At 35.4% G+C, this 26368-nt stretch overlaps 1 protein-coding gene across 1 annotated transcript; it reads left to right on the top strand.

Annotated features, from left to right (window-relative positions):
• The first annotated feature begins 765 nt into the window (after nt 1-765).
• On the top strand, nt 766-25844 carry LOC105163873 (RNA helicase, ATP-dependent, SK12/DOB1 protein). Its single transcript, XM_011082380.3, has 23 exons — nt 766-1054; nt 1370-1627; nt 3329-3589; nt 3707-3775; nt 3938-4013; nt 4987-5186; nt 5801-5908; nt 6295-6396; nt 6575-6775; nt 6911-7021; nt 8308-8375; nt 9661-10042; nt 10209-10364; nt 10436-10546; nt 11973-12026; nt 14023-14280; nt 15630-15739; nt 18032-18185; nt 18672-19119; nt 21197-21411; nt 21538-21776; nt 23396-23522; nt 25415-25844. The coding sequence occupies exons 1-23, from the start codon at nt 920-922 to the stop codon at nt 25625-25627; spliced, it is 4056 nt and encodes a 1351-aa protein (XP_011080682.1). The 5' UTR covers nt 766-919; the 3' UTR covers nt 25628-25844.
• Nucleotides 25845-26368: the final 524 nt, after the last annotated feature.

The following is a 26368-nucleotide window of genomic DNA, read 5'->3' as shown; positions in this document are numbered from 1 at the left end:
ATAAAGACCATTTTATATATGTGATGTGAAATACAAATGAATGTTTATTCTCTGCAATTCGATTGTGTTGTGGATATTTTGAACTTGTCGAAAAATACACTTGCTAGCATTCTTGACACACATAAACACACTACGTCGATTGGATTCATAATCTTAAAATTTGAATGTGAAAAGAGTGCTTATGTCCTAGATGTGACGCCACCTCTAAATCCTCCAAAGGATGCCACAAAGGAAGCGTGTAAAGAACATTGCAAGCAAGTTGATGATGATTTTCAAGCTCGGTCAGCTGCAAAACAAAATGCGCACACGCCCCATTCATATGTTATCCACATCCCCTTACAAAGTCATATAGTGAACATACAAGAGTGGTTAGATATCATGTGTCCAAGGAGATTTCCGTTACTTGCATGATGGAAAACATTTCAATCCATGAACATGGACTACAGATGATGTAATGCGCTTCAACTGCAAGCGCATGATCTATTTTGAAGTATTTCAGAAATCGTCGATCACACAAATATAGAGCAATTATTGAATTCTTTTCAACTATTCTATTTAAATCAATTAGCCAACAATCTCGAATCATTTGATTTAAAAAGATAATTTAGTAGCCCCGCAACAACTTGTAGTTATTGAATTTAGTTATTATTATTATTTTTTTTTTCCTATAATCAAATAACCCATCACATGAACCCTTAGAAAGAAAGCATAGTTATTGGGGAGGTGACAACATTTTACATGTCCACCCAAAGTCCATAGCATTGCCTTCTGTTTGACCATTCTGCCCCCGGGTTTATTGTGGTTTTGCAATTTCTTGTTCCCAGTAGTTCTTCGCACTCGCTGCCAAGTCCGAACCCGCGCGAGTACAATTTCATAGAGAGAATCCAATGAGTTTCTCAGAAAGAGTAAACTAGAGAAAATGGACCGGGTCCCTGCGGCAAACGACCTCTCCTTCCGGGTCGGGTTCACCGGGCACAGTGGCCACCTGCGGATTGAACCTCTCCCTCCTGTTGAACGCCCCAGTCCTCTCCACTCTCTCCCCGATTTCATTCTCGTGAGTGTTTCTTTTTTATGCAATGAATAATTATGTTCGAAGAGAACCGTAATTGTGGTTGCTTCTTAATTTTTGTTTGAAGTTCTATGGAAGCATAGTATGTTATTAGGTTTAGTTGCCTTTTGATATATTGGGGCAGCACAGCGTTCTGGGTTGTGCTCTATGCATCTGAATATGTCTGTTCAAAGTGTTTTATTTCTTTAATAATTCCTTTTTGTTTATGTTTGATGCTTTTGAAGATAGAATTTGTAAATCCGGGTTTATTTAGGTTAGTTTGGAACTTTGTTGTACTGAATTTGCATGTTTGTGTGACAGCCGCCAGCATTCCCTAAGGAAACACCAGAAACAATAAAGGAGCATATAAAGGAGAAATATTTACTTCCCAGGTTGGATGAAGATGCTTTTTCTCCGCAGAAAGCTGGTAGACAATGGGAATTTGACTGGTTTGACAGAGCTGAAATTCAGCTGGAGCCATCAATTCCGCGGACTGTAATTGTTCCATCTTGGCAAATGCCTTCAAAGCGGAACAAATACAAATCAGCGTTGGATAGGTGGGAGCCTGAGTCGGTGGAGGTATGAAATGATAGCTTTCTCCATCCTCTCTGTTTCTCGTGTAAAGAATCATTCATTATTTTGTGACATATCTTGCTAATATCGGGAGTTCTGAAAATGGAATAAAGTTTTATAGCATGTGATTTGCATTACAGAAATAGGAATCCAACTGGTTAGATAATGACAGGTAGTAAGCTGTGTCGGGCTAACTTTCTTTTGTTCAATCGATCCATAAAGGTTCAGAAACTGCAAATGAGGCCATGCCTTTATTTTTGGTTGAATATTATGTACTCAAAAACAGAATGACACCCACGCTTATAAGGAAACTGAGAGAGCTTTTCTGCCCAAATACCTAATGTGAGCTTCCCCATTGCTTGATTATAAAACTCTTTAAAATGTAAACTCATAAAGCATGACAAAGGCATTGTTTATGCTTATCATATAATATGACGACTGCATGCCTAACATATAATATCCTGAAACTATAATGAGTACTTCTCAGTCTCAGTGTCTGTTGTGTTTGATATCTATAAACCGTGCCATCTATTTAACATAAAAGGTATTAGAGGAGTTATAAAAGGAGAATGCCCATAAATTTTCACAAAGTGTTGTCTCTTACTGCAAGTTTGTTTCTCCTATATAGTTTTTTGTCACAAGAAGCACGGAGAACATTCAGCAAAACGGGAAAGAATTACGTGCATCACTACGTTAGTTATACGTAATTTAAGCACCCAATGACCGGCAATGGAGCTTAAATTTGTTCCAATAGTGCTGAGAGAGAATAGGCCTGGGTATATCAGCTGAATTTGGAATTAAGAGGAACCTGAAAAGAAATAGTGAAGAAGAGAGGAGGGATTGTATGTTATATTTGCAAGGATGAAAAGAGATCCAATAAAAAACTTCTGTGTAGTTATTAAGCCTGTTAAATAAGGAGATTATCCGAAATGCTTAGACCTGAAGACTTATTCAAAGCAAGCTTCAGACTCTAAAGTAGGAACTGCTATTATTTAGTTATAAGAGTAATCCTAGATGGCAGAACATCAGTAGCACTCGAATAATAGTAGAATTCTAAGCTTAGACTCTTCAAACAAAATTACAGGAGATGAAATGTTATAAATGTACCATCAAATGAAGAATACAAAGCCTAAGCTAAAATCTATACAATCATTGTAACCATGTTCCTTGACCTGTAAGGCCTTTTAGTTGACTAAGGTGTGATCTTAATTTTGATTTGCAAATTTATTCCTTGTTAGCCTTGGAAGTTGTTCAGGAATGTTACCTGAAGAGGTATATGCATAATGTGCTAAGTTAAGCCTGTAAACATGCCGTACTCAAATCCAAGTGACTAGGTTTCTTTTCTATGAAGAGAAGATTCCTAGATCAATTCATATAACTCATAGAAATGGCGTAGTTTTTTCCACCACTCCGTGATTCTTCTAATTCTGTTTATCTTCCATGTCCTATGATTTTGATGCTGTGATTGACAGTAATGGCAACTGAATTGGGTGGTCTATGGTGTTCAGTTCATAATTCACTCATTAAACTACATTGTTGTTTTCATAAGAAAATGAGAAAGTTTCTGATGTTGTGATGTTCTCAATTTGTAAAGAGCACTCCTTTCTCTGTATTTCAAGTTTCTTCACAGTTTTCACTCATTTGAATTTTGTATTGTTGACAACAAATTTCACACTCATCTCAGAGTTGATTTTATTGTACTTCTAGGTGGATGTATCAGAATTGACAGTAGGGGCTGAGGATTCTGGTGCTTTGCCACGTATAGTTGGCCCTGCAAAGGATTTTGTCAGAGGAAGTATCAATAATCGTCCCTTTCGCCCAGGTGGGCTGGGTAAGACTGATTCTTTAGAGAAGATTCTACCTGATGGTGCTTGCAATGGTGAATGGGCACTTGAGCTTCTCCATGGGGGTCCAGCACAAGTCATTCCCCCAGGCTTTAGAGATGGACTGGATCTAGGTCAGCTTGAGGTAACACTACTTACTCCATTAATGAAGGAGCCAGTGTCAGTCAATGCATTAAGTTTCTTATTTTTATTCATCCTTCAATAATATTAGCACAAATTTGTCCTCGTTAAATTTTTTTAGGCTCATTCTTACACGTGGAATGTTTATGAGGAAACAAGTTTGAACAAGAGCACGTCAGATGTGAATCTGGTTAGTTGCAGTACTCGTATGATTTTCTGTATTAATTTGTTAAAGCAATATATTTAGCATTTAAGGCATTATTCATTCCTTTTTTCTGATTTACAGGGAATCAATTGCGATTTAACATTGTTCCTTTATCTTCCTAATGTTATCTGTTTATATTAACTGCAGAACGAGATATCGGTGCAGTTCGATGACTTGTTCAACAAAGCTTGGGAAGATGATGTCATGAACTTCATGGAAGACGGTATGTGCTCTGTACGGATAAACTTTGTGGTTCCATATATTATAATGAGGGGTGATTTTCTGGGAAAATCCCTTGCTCTGAGCTTGGCTAAGATTGTATTTCTGCTCTACTGAAAAGATCAGGTCTCTAGGTTTAATGGTTGGTTACTTACTAGACCAGAGTGATTATTTCCAACTTAGGCTATAGATATATACAAATTAAGAAACATAAAAGAACTGTTCGCTCAGAGTTGGGTTTAAGCGATATCCACTTTTTAGATTATTGCCAGTTTTATAAAATTTGGACATTATAATCATTGACATCTAGTTAAAGCATCCAACTTGGTTGATATATTTCTTTGAAGCTGTGTGGATATAGTTTGAACCAAAGGTCTAAAAAAAGGTTTGGTTCTTTGTTCATATTTGGAACTTCTAGGGCGTTAACTTTGAATGGAGCAACTAATATACTCGTGTATGTGGTGATTTTAGGGAAATAAGGCACATGAGGGAAGGAAAATAGGAAGAGAGAGAATTTTTGGTAGTTCTTGTGTAGGTGGTGTTTCTTCTATTAATTTTTCATATAGTTGGCAGCTTGGTGACGTATGCCAATTTCACTGGTAACCGTGTACTCGAGGAGAGATAAATCATAGATTCCCGTTTCAGCGTGCTATTCCGTATGCCAATTTTTACAAAATTGTGTTCCTAGAAGAGGATTTTCTTAGTCTTCTTGCAAAATTTGCTGCATGTGCGGCCATAAGAAACTTTTTGAAACTTTGACTTGCATTTGCATAATTCCTTCAAATGGTTTATGTTCGAGATTCTCCATTGTTCTTTCCTCTTTTTTAAAACGTGACTTTCAACAGCCCATCAAATGAAACTGCAGCTTCACAATAGATGAATCTAGTTTGAAAGCTTGTGATCCAAACATTTCTCGTAGTATAGCAATATATGGTTTATTTTTATTCTATGGGGCCAATGTTACAGCTTTTATTCAGGTCATGTGCCGGAGTCAGAACCTCAGATGGAGTCTGCCCATGAATTTCTTCAAATAAAAACAAAAGAAGAAGAGTTACATGCAGTTGATGATGTTATCAAGAAAGAATCAATTCTAGATGAAATTTTGTCTCTTGGCTCTCCAGACTCGAAACCAAGATTGGATGGAGATACGAATATCAGCGGGGAACAGCAGAAAGAGGTAATGGGTCTCAACAGCGATTGGTGAAGGAATGAAGCTTTGGTGGGACCAAGTAGCTTTACTGTTTGCTACATAAGATTTTTAGAAACTATAAGAATTCAATTCAATCGAATTTTCATGAAGAATTAGAGTTAAAAAATACTTCTGCTAAAAAATAATTGCCCCCATTGCTGTAGTACCAGGTCAAACTTTTTCATGTTTTTTGAGTGACTTATCATATTAATCTTTGATGATTTTGTGTTTTATTCACTTCATCTTTTGGAAAATTGACGAAATTATTTATTATTGCTATAAGAAACATAATTCAATTGATTACTTAATTGTATCAATTGAACTTTCTGCTGGTGGGAGTATAATAAAATTTAACTTTAAAAATAGTTACGCATATTTCACAGGAGACAAGCAAGTAAGTTATATAAAGTGGTGCAAAATATAATTTTATATCATAAAGATCATTCGTAAATATAGCAAATTTCTCTCACAATTCAGTCACACTTCACAGTTTCTCAAGATGTAGATCAACTGATAATTACATGCTTGAAATTTTTATACAAGTTATCAATCATTTAGTTATTCCTTGATGAATGATGCTAAGTCAAATGGTTTCTTCTTAGGGTTGGGCTCTTAGTGGTGGCAGTGAAGGAATTGCAGAACGGTTCCATGAACTTGTTCCTGATATGGCGCTTAATTTTCCTTTCGAACTTGATCCTTTCCAAAAGGAGGTATTGGACATTGCTATGTTAATGTTGACATACTTTGGTTTTGTTCAATTAGCGCAAAATTGAATTACTTTAGTTGTAAAGATTATAATATGAGGAATCATGATAATGACATGAATGAGGGGGTACATTTTCTGCTGACATTCTTGTGGGAGCTGGGGTTAATGGGTCAAAATGTAAGTCCACTTAAGGTGAAGATGGTTACATTGATTATCATAAATTCATTTGATTTTCTTCAGTATAGCTACTTTTAAGTGAAAATCTGAGAATTCTACTGATATTGCCTTTGGGTATACATTTAACATGGGTATTCCATTATTTTTCTGAAATATTCTGGATTGACTACTTAATCATGTTACTGGACTAAGTTTTCTTTGAACTAATCACAGGCCATATTTTATCTTGAAAGAGGGGATTCTGTTTTTGTGGCAGCTCATACATCAGCTGGAAAGACAGTTGTCGCAGAATATGCATTTGCTCTGGCTTCAAAAGTGAGTTACTGGTTTTTTGATGTCTGTGTATGTTTAGTAATTAGATTGTATGTGCATTCCTCACTTGTACCTCTATTAGAAGCTTTGTATAGAAATATTCCTGAACTTGAATATATTGGTTTTATGGTCTGTGAACTTTATGCATCATAATTTATGATAAAGCTTTGATCAAATGCAGCACTGCACAAGAGCTGTATATACTGCTCCTATTAAGACCATCAGCAATCAGAAGTACAGAGATTTTTGTGGAAAATTTGATGTTGGCCTGCTCACTGGTGATGTTAGCTTGAGGCCCGAGGCCTCCTGTCTCATCATGACCACTGAAATATTAAGATCAATGCTCTATAGGGGTGCTGATATCATACGCGACATAGAATGGGTCAGATTTCTCTATTGGCATTTATTTTCTTCTTGCAACATCTGGTCTTACATATATTCAGTTTTACATCGCTTCTGCCTGTGGCTATAATTCTGAGACTCTTTGTTTTACTCTGTATTGTGTGTGGAAAGATAGGTTATATTTGATGAAGTGCATTATGTTAATGATGTCGAAAGAGGTGTGGTTTGGGAAGAAGTTATCATCATGCTTCCTAGGCATATCAATTTCGTGCTACTTTCAGCCACGGTATGTATCAATTCTGAATCATATTGGTTATTACTGAAAATTGATGTTATTCTCTAAAGTTGTCTTTTGGGTTAATGGTTAACTTTCTTCCGCTGCTATCTACTTTACTCTTGTTTTGTGGAGAGTTTTGTTAAGTTCATTGCTTATGACCAAAATAAATCAGGCCATATGCATATTTGAATTTGAGTCTACCACTCATTCTCATGCCTTAATACTAAAATGTTTTCCAATCATACTGGTTGTGCATAGGGGGTGGAAACATTTTCATAGGCCGGGTGGTGCACAGATATATGTTCCTGCCACAGATAAATTGAAGCTAATGTAGCTTAAGGAAACTTCGGATTTGAATATGTTCTATTGATGCCATATGCTACCTTCTTTGTAAAATGCCGCAGTATGGTATCCTACGCAGTCCATTATAGACTTTAACTAGTAGGACTAGCGACAATGCTGGTGCATGCTTTATTACATGATCAACATATTTGGTACAAGATAAGTTGTTTTATGTATCTCTATTTGGTAAGTAGCAGTGCGTTTAGATTTTCTTGCCTGCTCCTCTTAGCACTTTTGAGCTTTTGCCTAAACCTTGCCAAGGTTTTTCTTTTCCTTCTACCTGGGGAATTCCATTTTTACATGCCTGTTTTTGCTTTTTAAAAGGTTAAGTGATGACTGAACGTTTTCCTGTCACAAATCATCTAGTCATGGTGAATGCATGGCAGAAAATACTTCAAATATTTGTAGTAAGCTAAATGCAAACTTGTTTGTTGTCAGCTGTTGCTGTCACATCGTATATCTTTTCATGCCTCTCCATCATTTGTGACTCGTTCCAGAACCATGAAACATTAATGGGAATCTTGATATTGTTCAATAGCATCCAACTTTTTGCTTATGCACAAACTATTTCAGACTAAGGATGAATTCCGGTGTTATTTTTAATTTTGCCAACTAATCATTTAAATAATTTAATTGAAAATTTGATTTACTGCAAACTTTACTGCTCAGATCTGGTGTTGGATTGAGCCTGAGGGCTCTTGTGAAGGATGAGCAATGAAACAACATATTCAAACTGTTGTTTCCAAGAAATATGATGACAACAATTTCAATCATAATATTGTTCAATAATGTCAATTTCTTAGGATAATTAATTTATGATATAAAATGTTTTCTGTTTAGCATTTTAGTTTTCTTACAACGATATGTTGTCAGGTTGTACAAGGTGCTCTTCCTCTATTTCAATGCCAGTTATCTATTCTTTTACAATGTTTAATATCTTTTCTTTTATGTAGGTACCAAACACAATTGAATTTGCTGATTGGATTGGTAGGACAAAGCAAAAGCAAATTCGTGTTACTGGGTTAGTTGCATTTTATTGAGATGAAATTTAAAAATCCACTAGTTTATATTTTTATATGACTGCGTATTTAGCGTGCTTAAGGGGAAACCTCTATACTTATAAGGGTTAGTTGAAGTTCCATTGAAGTTTGTCCAATATATAAGCACCTCACCTGTGGTTGATTAAATTTACCTTCAATGAAACAAACTTCTACAGGAAGAAAAAAAAAATAATGATTTTGAATGAAAGCGTCATTTACCCTATGTCAAAATGTACACAAATTTCTCTCGAGGTTTTTTCAGTACAGGGTCCTTTCCTGTGGTCTTCCGAATTACAACCTCCATGCCACTAGGGTTATCCAATTTATAAATAGACCTCTTGTAGTTTGTCTAAGAAAAATCCAAAAGAAATACACACCAATAAGTGAATGCATTTTTATCCTTCACTCATGCATTAACATATAAAATCAAATGTCTAAATAATTTGGGCTGTAACAATCTAGTTGAATGCAAAATCAAATTTAGATTGACTACTCCACTTCTTCTTCCCTCCTACCTGCTCAGGGAAGCTGATTGATAACGCCAATAAGGATAACTTAAGTGATGGTGCCGTCTTGAGTTTAAGTTGTGGAAATAGGAGAACAAGATGAATTACAACTAGATATATTTTTCATTTACTTTTATCTGTTAATTTCAAGAACATGGAATGCTTCTTTCTTTTTCTTCAAATTTTGTAGTATAAAAATAAGAAGGTATTTAAAAAGTATCTAAGGTTATAGAAAAGAAGTACGTGTGCCTGCTTGGTCCTGATAATGTGATTAAAGAATATTGACAATTATTATGCATACACTATGAGTTTTCTCAACTTTTTACAAGTAAAAGCGAAATTTACAATTTTCTGAAGTGTCCTTATTACATAATATAGTATTATTTCAAAAGTTTAATGATGAGTAACTAATGTTAAAGGCAATAGAATGTTTTGTATATTGCACAAACTTCAAAGTTACTGTAATTTTGGATAAAAAGTCAGGTGTTTGAGATTACCATTCATGCAAAACAGTAATGCTGAGTGGAAAATTGGATATTCGCTATGTCTTTTTGCTAATGTCTTCTGTTATAACTTCATAATAGAAGGGAAATTTGAAAATCGTTGTCAAACCTCATGGGAGGTAAGTGCAGTTGGACACACCACATACGAGGTGCCTGTATATCAGACAAACATTAAGAGAGTACTGCAACTAACCCTATTATTCCGAGGATGGAACTTATTAGCTTTCATTTATAATACTGCATTTTTCTTGAAACAGGACAACCAAAAGACCAGTACCCCTGGAGCACTGCCTTTTCTACTCCGGAGAGCTTTATAAAATTTGTGAAAATGAAAAGATTATCCCTCAGGGGTTAAAAGCTGCCAAAGATGCACACAAGAAGAAGAACTCAGTCACGGTGACTGGCACAGGATCTCATTCTGGGGGGACAGCATCCAATGATAGAACCAGGAATCAGAGACGTGAAAATTCTTTTCATGCAAAACAGAACAAGCATTCTGGATTCCAGAACATGATAGACTCCTCTGGGGCTAATCGGGGGACTCAAACCAGTGGTAGTAACAATTGGGGTTCGAGGAGATCAGAAGCTTCCATATGGTTGTCGCTTATAAATAAGCTCTCAAAGAGATCTCTGTTACCTGTATGTGTTATAAGTTACATTCATAGAATAACTTTTAACTATGCCTTAAGTGTGTATGTAGAGACTATTTAATGTTCAATACTTTTTGTAGGTGAGACTATGACATGAATTCATTTTGCTTTTTTGTTGGGAACTAAGAAGCTTAATGGTTGACTTGTGTCTATAGGTGGTTATATTCTGCTTTTCGAAGAACCGCTGTGATAAATCAGCTGACAACTTGACTGGGACTGACCTCACAACTAGCTCTGAGAAAAGTGAAATTCGTGTCTTTTGTGATAAAGCATTTTCAAGGCTCAAAGGATCAGACAGAAATCTGCCACAGGTGTTGTACTCAAATTTTATTAGTTGCAACACTGTTGGGGATGTCGGAATCTGATGTGCATGTTCTTACAGGTTGTTAGAGTTCAGGGACTTCTCAGGAGAGGAATTGGTGTACACCATGCAGGGCTTCTTCCAATTGTCAAGGAAGTTGTCGAAATGCTTTTTTGTCGTGGTGTAGTCAAGGTAAAGTTGTTAATCTGTCTTAATTTTGGATAGAAAAGCTTTTTGCAGCTTGTTCATAGGTCTATATGGAAATCCATGTCTCGGCTTTGCATGATCTCGTGTTCTGGGAGTTAGAGTCAACTGGATCCAGGGTATATGAAATAAAGTTAATATGGAAAATATTGTAATTCTTGAAAACTTTAGGATGCTGTTTCTTTTGCATGGCTATATTTTAATATATTAAGTAAATACGTACACACATACCTATAAAAATATGTTTGTGTGTGACGTCCTCGTGCCTGAAAATTCTTGACTAGATTTTTCATTTTTATGATGGGACTTGTACTGAATAGTTTGATGGCAGTAGAGCTTGTTATTTTCCTTTGCAGAGAAATAAGGGCTTTGTTTAGTTTTTGGACAAAAATCCAAGTCCTAACAGTGAAAAGAATGGAATTGAATTTATCTCTATACCATCTTTTGAAAATACTCTCAAAAATTGAAACTCATTTTGGAAATATCCCATTTTTCCAATAAACCAAGTATTGCCATTCTTGTTCGTTGAATACACACTTTTTTCTCTCTTTTAAAATAAATTAGCTATTACAGCAACACTTAAATGCTCATTATTCCCATAGTTATTATCAGTTTATTTTTATTTGATTAGGACATAACCAATTTGTTGGCACCTTTAGCATTCGATTAACCCGTCTTAAAGTGATACAAGAATAACAACACATCAAATTTGACAGAATTTGATATTCAAACAAAATTCTTTTTTCAGAAACAATTCTTCCAAATACATTTTCATTCTCAAATGAAAATAGAGGGTATCTTTTCTGGACATTTTCCTAGGCATTCTAAAAATATTTTGAGAATGAAAACCAAAAAGAACACATTATGAGAAAAATTTTATGTAGTTGAATATCAGGAGTTAGGGAAAATTAATTTATTGTGCAAGTATATGTATAGAAGGAAAAGAAAACTAATGTAATGTGTCAGTATATTTACAGCGTTCCCTTTGTGTTTCCTGGAAAACCTAACAGAAGAAAACGTTTTCTTTTGTTTTTTCACAATGTAATTTTTTATCCAAATAAAAGCTAAACGAATTAGAAAAATGTAGGAGTAGCATTTATTATTCTAATATCTGCATTTCCTTTTTCGTTTTCCTGAAACTACATATACTGATTATGGTTTGATATTTAATACACGGATAGGGCTCCACCTAACCTCCCATTTAAGCCTTGGTGCCTTTTTTTTTGAAAAAGAACAGATGCCAAATCTGGTAGGTTTTCAGTTGTTTACGTATACTCTGCCGAATTTCCTTTACTTTTATCAATTTTTTTCAAGCTATTGTATTTTGATATATAGGCATATCTTCAGACTTCATGCATGTATTATCTTCTCTCTCTGGGTCTTCTAATGTTTGTACTCATTGTGCCATGTGTAGATTCTGTTCTCAACGGAGACATTTGCGATGGGAGTGAATGCTCCAGCTAGGACGGTAAGTTGTGAAAAAGACGGCTTTAATTAATGATGTATAATCACTTTCCTCAGAAGATTTTCTGCACAGCAAACACATTACGAGTTTGAATTTTCAAGTACTTGCTTTTGTTTCTAGTAGGTAATGAAGGATATTGTTTATTAATTGCATATTTATTTTTTGTGCTTGGTTCTAAAATAAAGGGAGAAGATAAAGTATGTTTGCTCCAGTTAGGTTGAACATTATGAAGAAAGACTACGCACCCAAGACATGGAGTTGGAGGGTGTTGTGGACTTGAGAAGAGAGAAAATTGGACAATCAGTCAGCAAGAGAAGTACGGTACCATAGAAATTCAGATTGAGGTGGTTCATGAGATAAGCTGACGTAAGAATGGCTTCTTTCCGAAAAGAATGTGGTACATGACAAGCAACATGAAAGAGCTGGAAACCAGAAGTGAATGTCTTCTCCATCTCCAACTCCATTTTGTTGGGGGTATAGGCACATAAGCTTTTGTGAAGATACCATACATGTTCTACAAGATATTGGTTTAGTTCATGAGAAAAGCACTTCCTCGTAGAATGTCTGCGAAGAATATGAATGGGAAATTTAAAAAGACATGGGTGCTAAAAAGTATTGGAATGTTTAAAAGTGGTGGTGACTTCTTACTTTTCTTTCACTAGGATCACTTATGACTTATCTATAATTAGGGAAACTCAACAAGCTTGAATATGGTCGTTCATAAATATCACTAAACAACATCCCCTACTTAAACTATGAAATTCAGATTGACACTGCATTCTGGAAATAAGATGAAATGAGTTAGACTGTTCGTACCAGTTAACAGGATGATCTGCTTGAGATTGCTTTAGATAAACACATCGATCACAATGAGAAAAGGGAATCAATTGATGAAGAATTTGAGGATATAAGTATTTCAAATAACTTCTTCTTGGATGACCTAGTCTATTGTGCCAGAGTTCAACATTTATATTGGAAATATAGAGAAGATAGTAGATCTATTAGATTTTGAGAGAGTCAAGACTTGATAGATAGTAGAGACCATTTTGCTCCTCAACAGTGGTAATCGTCCTTCCTTAGACAGATTTTCGTAGGGAGAAGGGGAGCTGGGACCCTTTGGACATACATGAAGGCCCTTTCTGTACTTATATCTTTTCATATGGGTTGGCCACTAGAGTTAATTTAATGATCCCCTCATCAACTAAGCTCAATGTATAAATATGCCTCGGATGTCTGATTCACTCTAATTGATCTCTAATTAATCGATTGATTCACCGTCTTGTTATAATGTAAATTAACTCTAATTTCAAGCCATTTATTTGGTGAAAATAGAATTAGAACAAGATGGAAAATGACTACCTTACAATTATCAAAATACACGAGGCACTGTAGAAAATTTGATATAAAGTTGAATTGATGAATCCTATGGTATGAAGGAACAGTTTGCCGAGCTTTGACAAATTTTATAAGTATTGCTTATATGTTTTTATATCATTATCATTTCTATGAAAAGTTTGCTTTTTGCTATTTGTGTCAGTTGTATTAAAAATCTTCCAATTCTATATACAAAAATACTGTTGAAGAGATTATTTTAATAGCAGTACAACTCCCTGAAACTGTCAGTCCTTGATCCTTATCTTTGTCCTTACCTATAAAAATTCCTGAAATTCACAGAATGTTAGTGGAACGATTCACTTCGTTCGTGCAACATAAAGTACTGAGTTGAAACTTCCATGTCTCCTCATCTTGCAGCCTTACAAGCTGATTCATCTGCCAATTTGATCCCAATATCCTCTTCACAAGGTTATTAATTGATAGTATGACATATTTTGTGGCTGGATGCACCCTTGTTTGTTTACAAGCATAGATGATCTTTCATAAGATAAATAGTAGTCGACAGCAATGATCTTGCAATAATGTTTTCGGAATTAGGTTTAAGATGTTAGCAAATATGCTCTACTCTTTTATGTCTAAATGACTCTCTCTTGTGCTTCGGCAGGTTGTCTTTGATTCTTTAAGGAAATTTGATGGCAAAGAATTTCGGGGATTACTGCCCGGTGAATATACCCAGATGGCTGGTCGTGCGGGCAGGAGAGGACTTGATAAAATTGGTACGGTTGTTGTTCTGTGCCGTGATGAAATTCCTGAAGAGAAGGATTTGAAACATGTTATAGTTGGTAGTGCAACTCGGCTTGAATCTCAGTTTCGACTCACCTATATTATGATCTTGCATCTGCTTCGTGTTGAAGAATTAAAGGTATAAATTGCTCTGACTTACTAGAGAAAAGAGGTTTTCTGCACTGCAATAGATGCTAGACAGTTTATAATATAATTTAAATGCGCGAAGTTGGAGCATTCGTCTAGAACTGAAGCAATGACCCCTATTTAAAAAGGCCCAAGTTGAAGAGCAATTAGGAAATTATATTCATGAACATCTTAGCCAGTACACACTTATGCCTGCTTATATTCCGAATTCAAACACTTGGTTGTAGCAGCCAGTCAAGCGGCACTGACTGCCATTCTTTAAATAGTATAGCTCTTCCACAGTGATATTTATTATCTGAATCTCTGTTGTTCAAAGTACTTTCCCCAGCTCCAATCTACCTATTCCTCTGGTGCAGCAAGCAGACATAGGCAAGATCTTTTAGCATCAGGCTATATCTGATGCTAAAGTCCATTCCATAGCTGTTATTGCGTTTTGGTTGAGCTATCCAATTGGTCAAGGAAGCTTGATTTTCTGATGGTATGGTTTTGGAAGAAAACAAGAGAGTTTTGTAACATGGGAAAAGAATTCTTGGGTAATGTTCAAAATGATGGAACACAGCAGCTAGTCTACCAAGTGAAGCGATAGGTATGCATAGTGAAAATGATTAGTTCAGCTGTGAAACCAAGATGTTGTGATGTCGATCACAGCGGCTCACTACTAACCACACCTTGTGCCAGTCTCACACTCATCTCTCTCATTGTTCTGATGCTTGTCTGCACCAAACCAGCAGCCACCATGCTTGCTGACAACACGTTTGTTGACCCCCCGCATTGCAGGACCTCCACGGACTGTCATACCAGGAAAACCATTGCTAAAAAGATAAAAAGAAGCTTTCATCTTTCATCATCATCCCAAAAAATTTGCACCATCAAAAATAAGGGGAAAGATGATGGCAAGGGAATGAGCAGCAATGATTGTTACCTAAAAGAGATAAACCTTTTAGTTTTTTCTGAACTTTCAGTGGAGTTAGGTTTGTCTGCATTCAATCTTGTTATATCTTCTGCTAACTTAATACCCGCTGACTATCTAAACTGAGCTGCAGTGAAGTTCAGCATTCAGAACATTGCTGACTTAAGGAACATGCTTTTACTTTCAGGAATTACCGTATATTCATTATTGATTTATTTATTTCTCTGGTTGTTCTTTTTCTTTTTTTTTTTATATATATAAACGAATTATGCATGTAAGGGCACATGGTGATTTGTTGTGATGCACTTTAGTGAGCAAATGGATGCTGATTTCATGTTACCATCTATATTATGATATTAGTTTACTCGACTAAGTTAGCTTTGTTAAATTTTGTATTCATCTTCCTGGTGCTCTTGGCAATGTCACTGCAGGTGGAAGACATGCTCAAAAGAAGTTTTGCAGAATTTCATGCTCAGAAGAAACTTCCAGAGAAAGAACAACTTCTGATGCGAAAGCTTGCTCAACCTAGAAAAAATATTGAGTAAGCATAGAAGAACGTACTTTCATATAGCAGTTTGAATGATATAAACTAGTTAGCATGCTCCTTGAATAGCTCCCTGCTTTGAAGAGTTGAGCTTTGCTGATATTAAATGGTTTCTTGAGAATCATGAATGTTTCTAAGCTGCTTTCAGTTGGTGTGGTTATTCCTCAATGAAGAACTTGGGTCCTACTCTAAAACTCAGATTGTTATTTCCCTTAGACTTTTTCTTTTTATGTCACTAATATTCTTGGCCAATGTCATTGCATACATCAGTAATTTAGGGTACATTGGTTTTGTGTATTGCAATATAGCATTTCTTGGGAAGCTATTGCTGCAGCATCGAGACATGCCGAACTCATAGATTTTGAGTTCTGAGAGTCTTTTAACATATTCTCTAGCCTATCTATACATTTGAACTTTCAGCACTTTATCTAGTACTTTGCGTCTTACTCTTGTCTAACAGACCAACTAACCTCCAAGAAATACCCTATAGCCTTCCTATCTCTATTATCGAAGAAAGATATGGCTTACTTGGTTCAGTATATCCCTTGGTGTTTAGATGCCAAATTTTTAGTTTACTAAAGTTGCTGAGCAAAGAAATTTTTATCACCTAAAAGATCTGCATGGATGCAAAAGGATGAATAATCCAAGGTGAGCTAGTAAACTAATAAAGCTAACAACAACAAAAATGATGACAGACAACTTTAAGTAGTTTGTGGATTACTTTATGATTATATCAACACATGATGGATGATGATGCAGAGATAACACATGAAATAGAGGAGCCTGCTGATGCCTGTACAGTTACAGACTGACTCGCGACCTTATACATTTTAGGTTTAAGGAATAGTTACCATATAGTTGAGACTTTATGGGTTGTTTTATCGCCAAGAAGAAAGAATATCCATATGAAAGTCCATATCATCTGATATCGTTGACTGATCCTTGTGAGTTAATGATTGTTGGTGGGAGAAAACCCTGGTGCTGTCTCAAACTTTTTGTTTTGTTTTATGTGATCTCGTGTTAGTCTTTTGCCTCATATGTCATTCATTTGGAGGATGGAGTTATCTTGTTTTTGTTTCTTGGTCGAAACCTTATTGTTCATTGAAATTGATCTATTATCTTCTTTAGTTGATAATATGAGTAGAACGGAATTGCTACCCATGCAGTTTCAGGTGCATAATCTGCATTTAGTCAGAAACATGCATCATGTTGGGAAACCTATTAATGGTCCCATATCCATCAATCCATTGTAGTCCAGTGCGAAGCTATCTCTATACCTGCTGTCGATATTCTCATTTCTAAACATGCTAACTCCATATTTAAGAGCATCTGCTTGGTCTTTAAGTATGTGCTACTTGTTTCATTTTGTCTGGTTAAATCAAGATATCAAATTGGCCTTAGGTGTAGTGATATAAATTCTATCTATATTTTAGTTCATTATAGTTAGCATTCAGTAGATTTTGATCAAATTCATGCCTTGAAAAAATCAGCGTTGAAGTTCTCTGAGCATCTCTTGATATGTCAACTAATTATTGTCAGAGTAAATAATACTTACCTTGTTGTGCTTATAAAAGGTGTATACTCGGAAAAGGAGTTGCTAACCTTTGTTCATTCTAGACATGTAGCTTATTGTCTCCAATTTGACTTAAACTTCATGCAATGAACAAAAGTCATTATTTCTATGTATTAGATGAAGTTAGAGAATTGTTTTTAGCATTTAGAAGAGGAAATATATTTCTGAGATGAGGCGCTTTTTAAGATTCCTACATTTTTCAATGGCAGAAAGTTCGAGTTTCAAAGAAATTGTGTTTTAAGAACTATTTCAAACTGGTATGAGATCCATGTTTACTTTGAATGGTTTAAAAGTACTTATGCAATGCATTCATACTTTAGTGAAGTTGCAAATACTTTGAATTGAGATTAATTATATATTTTATTTGTCTTTCTATGCACTTGTCTATAAGACTACATTTTGCATATAGGATTAACAGATTTTGTCAACTGAATTGTTTCTCAAGTTTTGCTTCCTTTGCAATAGTTTCTCATTTGTAACTCCATAATATCTAAATCTCCAAATCAGCTTTGCAACTCTTACTAGATCATTACGAAATCCAAGTTGCTACTCTTGATATATTGTTTCATTCAGTTCATATGGTCCTTACCTCTGCCACCGGAACTCGTAAACATCTTTTTTATAATGAATGGCTAATGCCCCAAAATTCCAAGCTACCAGTGATGTTTGAGTTACTTTCAGGGAGTATGGTGATTTCTTTTTCACTGTGTATGTAGATGCATAAAGGGCGAACCAGAAATAGAGGATTATTACGAGATGTACTCAGAGGCTGAAAGGTATAGCAACAAGATCACAGAGGGAATCATGCTGTCCCCAGTTTCCCAACAATATCTGACACCGGGAAGGGTGGTTGTGGTGAAAGCACAACTGGTGAGTTTACATTAAGGACTATAATCTATAGATATGCATGCATGAAACACTATAATAAATGGGACTGTTTCATTTGGGAAGATGGACAATAAATGATGAATTTGAAATACTTAGGTTTCTGTTTGGACCTCAGACATTATTGAGGAAAGGGAAAATATTAAAAGAAAAGGGTAAGTTAATACTAGCAAATTCTTTGATAAAAAAATCTGATTAAATATTTATAAGTATTTTATTCTCATATATGACTGATACTCTTTTGTTGTCATTTTTTGAGATTATGAAGTCAATTCTTGTGGTTAAATGAAAGGATAGAAACTTTTAGATTCGTGGGATATTAAAGTCCTACATTATTCAAGGCCTTGTTCCGTTCAGTTGAGTAGACTAGATATCAATTCATCTTCATTACTTTTTTATTTCTGTCTACACTTTGCATAAAGTACGAGGACAAGAATGGATCTTCAATGTTTGTCTTTTTATGATTTGCAGGCCCAAGATCACTTACTAGGAGTCATTGTGAAATCGCCTTCAGCTAATTATAAGCAATACATAGTCTTGGTGCTGGCTCCTGAATTGCCTTCAATGTTGAAGACTTCATCCGATGGTAGAGAGAAAAACAGTGCTGATTTCCAAGTATTAGTACCAAAATCAAAACGTGGCTTGGAAGACGATTATTATTCTTCAGTCACATCCCGCAGAGGATCTGGTATTGTCAATATAAAATTACCTCACCGTGGTTCTGCTGCAGGAGTGAATTATGAGGTTAGAGGGGTTGAGAATAATGAGTTCTTATCGATATGTAACTGCAAAATAAGGATAGATCAAGTTCGGCTACTTGAAGATGTTAGTGCTGGTGCCTATTCAAATACAGTGCAGCAGTTGTTGACTCTGAAGTCTGATGGAAATAAGTATCCGCCAGCTCTGGATCCTGTGAAAGGTATGCAAAATACTACTTCGCATTTACGTCTATAATTGGTTTGTTTGGTGAGTTAATAAATGAATTCTTGGGCCACATGGCCAATGCGAAGACTCATTGTTCTCTTAACAGCATGTTAAAAGTCTCCAAATCCAGGAGTTAAATAGGGAAAATTATGAATTCTCGTGACAGCTAAAGAGTATAGCTATTGAGCTACTTAAATTGATGTCATCACTGATGACTCGTTTATTCTATGGGCTATGCTTGCATGTCAGTGAAGCTATCTCAAAGGGCTCGCGTGCTTGCATGTCAGCCAAGCTAGCTCAAAAGCCTGGCGAGCCCGGTTAAGTAAGGCTGCTAGTACTAGAGTCTTTTTTTTTTGAGCTCAGGTTAAGTTTTACCAACCTTGCTTTTTCAGGGCTGATCAAGCTCAAGCCTCTCTGTGATTGTCAATACCCCGAGCCAACATAGTTTTACTTAAGAATGGACGTGGGGCAGGTCTGGATTCTGGAGCGGGGTTGACAAACTTGAGATTTGCCCCGTTTACCTTGGTAGGATCTGGGACCGAACCCACATTTTCCTGCTCTGAAACATGAAATCAATGAATCTAACCAAAGAGGTCACTCCAACACGTGTATCAATTTGTCCATATTGCACTTCGGACTTGGTATTCTAATGGGTGACCTATTCTGATTTCACACTAACACCCAAATCTGACTCTAAAATAACCTGAAGCTAAGGCTCCCTGAACTAATTTACTATATTCTTCTGATTCTTTCTATGGAGAGTAGATGAGAGATATGAAGACTTGAAATGCCATAGGGGAAATGAAAGGTGATTAATGAATCTTGAAGCTGAACCTCTTGGTAAGATGAAAGACAAATTAAATGAAAATGAATGGAGAGAATGTTTAAGGATGTAGATATTGGTTCAATCTCTTGATGGTGTCCAAATGCAGTCATCCTATTAAACTATATTTATATCGTTGATTTCTCAATATATAATGAAGCATTTAGCATCTACTCTAATTAGAAATATTGTCTTTTGGGAGAAAACGAACACTTCATGCTTATTAGTTTCGTCTAGGTTTTCTAGCGATCAGGTTGATGACATACTTTAGGTGTCCAGTCAAATGAAGCCGGTCTTATGCTTTTTAGTTTCTAATATGGATTATTTACTGTTCTGTGATGGATAATTAGGTTAGACTTAATGGAGATCAGAGCCAAATGCTGCTATATATATCTCCTGTGATGAGCAAATCTAAAGATAAAGAATTTTGTATCAATACGATTTAGTACCCATTTTAGCTGCTCCGATTCAACTAGGCCAGCCAAATATCTTTTACCTCATTATATTCTTCTTCTTTGTTTTTGACTCTGAACTACCAAGCTAATATCCCGTCGAAGGACTGCTACTGTTCTACTTTTGTAACCCCCTCTTCTTGCAAGAGTCTTGGTTTCCTCTTCTGTAATGTCCCCACACCAAAGAGAACCTAAAAAATAAGCAGGTTCCTCTCTAGGTGGATCTGGTCGAATCAAACTCAACTGACCTACATGGAATGGGGGTGGGTTTGCATCAAGCTGGTCGCTTGAGTTATGGCTCCTCTCCTACCCACTTTTCTACAAGGTCTACTTTCATACTGGGCCGAGCCTTTAGGTTGGCCATCTTGTTCAGTCTCCTGGAACTAAACTCTAACTCCAGTTAAGAATTCGCCGGGGCCTTTAGGAATTACCATTTAATAACTCATAATCAGATTTTGGTAAATAACTATTTCCAACTTGACAATTTAAAACAGACTTTTCAACTAATCAATCTTTCTACATATTATTTAATGGGTCAAAAAGTGCAAAAGTTTATAAACCTGATCCGTTCAGCAACATTATTTTCAATTTGAATTGGTATTTTCTTCACCCCAATTATTGTGAAAAAACATCTATATTAATGAGTCTTTGGCAGTTTATTTGTGATAATATATGTATAGCCAAAAACGCACCACACCTAAAATCGGTCAAGTAATTGTTCAAGTTGACTCTGTGTTGTCACCTGTTCTTTTCTGGTTTCCTAAATGGTTTACTTGACAATAGAAATCCTTGGGCAGATTTGAAGCTGAGAGACATAAAGGTTGTTGAAGATTATTACAAATGGACTAACTTATTGCAGAAGATGGCACAAAGTAAGTGCCATGGTTGTGTCAAACTGGAGGAAAACATTATTTTAGCTCGGGAATTGAAACGACATAGGGAGGAAGTGAATGCTCTTAAATTTCAAATGTCAGATGAAGCACTTCAGCAGATGCCCGACTTCCAGGGTCGGGTAAGTGGGTTCATCTCTCCGTATCAATACTTTTCTGAGCAACTGATACACTAGTTTGGGTTGCTTACTTTAGTATTTATGTCAATCCTAATGATTTTATTTAACACACTAGTCCTGTCAATGTAGATTGATGTTTTGAAGGAAATTGGATGTATAGATTCTGATCTTGTAGTGCAAGTTAAAGGTCGTGTTGCCTGTGAAATGAATTCCGGGGAGGAGTTGATATGTACAGAGTGCTTATTTGAGAATCAACTGAATGATTTGGAACCAGAAGAAGCTGTGGCAATAATGTCCGCCTTTGTCTTTCAGCAGAAGAGCACTTCTGAACCTTCTCTTACACCAAAGCTCTCTCAAGCTAAAAAGAGGTATCCTAATTTTTCAACAGCTCACTTTTTGCATATACTCGCAAAGTGTTTCATGGATATTGTATGTCTGAAGTTTTCACAATAATCTTTGCTGACATTTTCATGACATGTGCTTTGTCAGTTTTGTCGTTTTTCTTTTTGTTTATTATACCTAGTATTATGATTTATATATTTTATTGCATTTCCTTACATTAGCTTTCTGTTATCTCAAACGATTTCCTTGACAAAACCTGAAGCTTGTTAAGGAATGCAACAATCTTGATAATACGATACCTGTTAAGGGGAAATAAAGAAACAGTTAATTTTTTTGTGTTTATTGTTCCTACTAATTGTTGCTTCAGTAGGTAAGATGCCTTGGTTTAAAATGCTAACAAACTTCATCAGCAATTTTCTGTAGGAATGTTGTTGAAACATTCCAAATAGTTCTTTACACCGTGTTAAGATCAAAGGTTTGAGTTGGAAAATGAAGCAGAGGAAGAAAGCATGGAAAAATAACACCTTGTTCTGGTACAAGGATTTGGTGTGGGAAAGAAAATGTATAGGAAAATAATTTTGGTTCTCTGGTTGGCATGGAAAGTTCTCTCAAAAACAAAATTTGAGGGAAAATTTTAAGTAATTGTGGAAATCTAATTTTCCTCACAAAAGGTGAGGAAAATGAGAAGTACCCACAGGAATGGGTATTTCGACATTGCCTTCCTCATAGTTGAAGTACTGTTTCTAGTTTAACTGTCTTGTCAGAAAAGCATTGAAATAGATATCGCAATGCATACCATAATCATGTTTGTATAAAACATAGCCATCACTTTTTCCTTTGCAACCAAACATATCTTATTAAAGTCCAAGGTCCAAACATAGTGTTAGTGTTCCAATCCAAAATTATTTTGGTCGTTGTTTGCTTTTGAAGGATATAATGTGATTGGATTGTTTCTGCTAAATTAGATTTGTTTAAACTCACTTCACCAAAGTTTTTGAAAAAATTTTACCTTTTTGCTGGTGTGTTGAGTTAGATTACTTATATCACAAACTTAATTGCTCTTATATTGGAAAATTACTATTACCTCAAGCTAAACTGTCCATGAAACCCACAAATTTTTCCAATGTAGAGAATTCATTTCTTCAACTTTTCATTATGAAAAGCCCATAGTTGATTTTTTACAAAATTACCTTTGACTTATTGGATTAAGGAATAATTTGTTTCCCATAGAAACTTTTTCTTTAGGTTGTCCTGATTGATTTGTATCAGAGATGGTTTTAATTCTAATAGATTTAAGTTTTTGGAAAAAAATAATTTCTTGAAACTTTAGAGATTTGAATTATTTTAAAGATGACTTTAATTTTTAAAATTGGATTATCAAAGTTCATAGATAATTTCTTGTAGAAGTTTTGTGTAATAAATGAGATTTTTAATTGTAAGTTGACATAATTTATTAATGTAAGTAGTTAAGGTAATTTCATCAAAATGTGGGGTAAAGTTTAACAGTTGGGGTTTTGAAACATAAAGTTTGTGGAATGGGTTCTTTGGATGCAAAATTTTATTTTTAAAGGTTTTTGTTTTGTAATTTTTTCTAATTTATTTCAAGGGATAAATAATTAATTAAATATGTGCCCTGTATTTTCAGATTGTACGATACGGCAATAAGACTTGGAGAGCTTCAGGCAAAATTCAAATTGCAGGTTGATCCTCAGGAATATGCCCAAGAGAATCTTAAGTTTGGTCTAGTTGAAGTTGTATATGAATGGGCAAAGGTATTCTTTCTTTTCCCTTTGCTTCCTCCCTTCCCTGGCTCCTAATCCCAACGTCTGGTTTCGCCTTTTGCATGTCATTTTAGTTTAGGTTGAATTTGTTTCAAAGACCACCCTGAAATGGAAGCTTGGGATGCTGTTGATGAATTGCACAAAAGTAGGAATATATTTCGGTATGAGTGCCAATAAGGCAAGGTCAAGCAGAAGTTCCGAAAAAAATTCAAGCTCATGCTTGACTTACAAATTCGATTTTTAGGTTCGGATTTTTATTGCCTTAAGTTTTTCTACCTGTTTCCCATTGGATGATTGAAGTTGTAGGTGCATTAGTTTCCCACTAATATATTTATGGTTACATATTTATTAGGCTATAAATGATATTTAAGTACATAATAATATGTGCTATATATATAATTGAAGAGGGGACAACGTGGGTATGTCTTTTCTTGTCTATTACTTTAACCTCTTCTTAAAATTTGACTATTGTAGAGTTGGTGTCCTTGCATTCCTTTTGAGCTGCATGTAAGCTTTATTTCTCTTTTCTCTGTTTCGCCTCTCACACATCTCCTATGTTGTATGGCCATGGCTGTGTGGATACTGATACAATATGAAATAGTACACGGATACAGAAAAATGAAAAATTATAAGATACGCCTTGGATATGTTAACTAAAACACATATAATTTTATTTAGATTAAAGAAAAAATAGTATAATAGTTACGGACTATGTGCATCTCATACTAGTAAAACAATATGTAATTAGAAATATATATGATATAAATTTTCAATAGTCAAATTCATGAAATGTTAATTAATTATATTCCTCTGTCACATAATTAACATTTTATTAATGTTAAGACGTCTAATACATGTGCCGATGAGGTTGAGTGTGAGTTTTTATTTGAAATATTCTTTTGTAAATATTTTGGATGTGTGTTGAAGTCTATCTGAGAGTAACTGGAAGTATCATATCCTACGAGAATCCAATAAAGTTGCATCTTTTTCGAAGTACGCAACATATTTTTTCTTCTTAACCTCCAAAATTTCCTTAGTATTCATTTTATAGTCAAATTTATGAAATGTTCTTATTTTTGTACTTATCATGATAACAATAAATACGTTAGATAATTAACAATATATCCCCTCTATCTTATTATATATATGTTCTGGGTCAAAATTAAAATGACAGAGATTGTGTATTTTTAAAGTTTTGCCTTAAAGTAGCAGTGGAATTATTGTTCATTGCTCAAAATTCATGAGTGCTTGAAACACCTCAACCTGAAGTTGAACTTTTTCCCACCAAGGTTGGCTCATCTTGCATCTCTTCTTGGAGTTTTGAGGTTTCTAATAAAAGATTGAAGGATAATTAGGATGTCCTAGGAGTTGGCTAAAGAATTGACTAGACCTAAATTCATCAAAGATACCAAAACATCCTTGCATGTTTTCTTCTGCTCTCACAACTTTCTCTTCCACTAGAATTTTGAATGGGACATTTTAATACCTGCAAATCAGAAGATTGGCCCAGCTGATCGAATTTTCTGAGACCAAAATATTCAGACTTGTAGTTCTAATTTTTTACGTCAGGATGTTTGGGAAGCTGTTGATGTAGACTTTAGCCGTTATGTTATGTATCTTCTCAATCGTCACCCCTTTCCCCTGCTGGACTTAGATACAAATAAATGTCGGAGTCAAGTTTCTCTCAGTATTATCAGGGCAAAAAGAGAAATTTGCAAGATAGACTATAAAACCTATACAAAACCTGAAGCCAGCAGCACAACCCAAAATCATCAAGCATGTCTAATCTCATGAACAATCAAGCCAAGGTTTAGGGTTCATAATGAATTTAACCCATTTGATTATGCAGATTCAGTAATGCTACTTGCTTTGTGAATTGACAGGGTACCCCATTTGCTGATATATGTGAACTTACCGATGTTCCTGAAGGCATGATTGTCAGGACGATAGTAAGGTTGGACGAAACATGCCGTGAATTCAGAAATGCAGCAGCAATCATGGGTAATTCTGCTCTTTACAAGAAAATGGAAACTGCTTCTAATGCAATAAAGAGGGATATTGTTTTTGCTGCGAGCTTGTACATTACGGGCGTTTAGTTCTATCCAAGTCCAAAGGCATTGGTTCATGCGAATTCTAATATTAGCTATTTGTTGTACACTATGAATGCTTTTGCTAAGTTCGTGCAAAGTGAGACTTCTTTTATCATGTGAAAAATATTTTTTAAGTTTGAGAGAACAGGGAAAGAAATATTAGCTCTTTGACGGAGATGTTCTAATTTTTGTGCTATTAAATTGGATTACTTTTCTGGAGAAAGGCATTGCAGCAGTATATACTGAAATCTCGCTTCTTTGAGTCTCTTCAATTGAATTCATTCGTAACTATCAGTGATGCGATGGTTTTTAGAAGCTGTATACTCGGTTGGTCAAGCAAAGACTATGCAAGAGGTTGCTCTCAGAAAACAAAAGATGATAGCTAGATGATGGTTTGGGTTTCCAATTGCGTGCACGTCGAACGAGTAAATATCAATTGGAGGGATGCAACCTCCATCTTTTTCCATCAAGAAACTCCTTGATCGATGATTTCTGCCCTGGATGTGCTGGGTGTCCGTGAAATGGTTGCATTCGCTCATTCTCACTCATCAAACGGCTTTTCCGTTGTAAGTTTCATAAGGGGAAAATCGTCTCTGGTACCGATATTCCCGCATCGATGGGATCATGTTATTAGTTAATCTTGGTATTGGTATGCATAACTATTCAGAAAGAACTGTTTTATCTGTGATTACTGCAAACTTAAGGAAGAACTAGTCTAAAACGGATGGAAAGTACATGCTACAAGCC

This window comes from Sesamum indicum, linkage group LG6 (assembly GCF_026168435.1).
Source record: "Sesamum indicum cultivar Baizhima isolate 11 linkage group LG6, ASM2616843v1, whole genome shotgun sequence".
NCBI lineage: Eukaryota > Viridiplantae > Streptophyta > Magnoliopsida > Lamiales > Pedaliaceae > Sesamum > Sesamum indicum.
The sequence above is the reverse complement of the archived record's forward strand: the minus strand, read 5'-3'. Positions and strand labels throughout refer to the sequence as shown.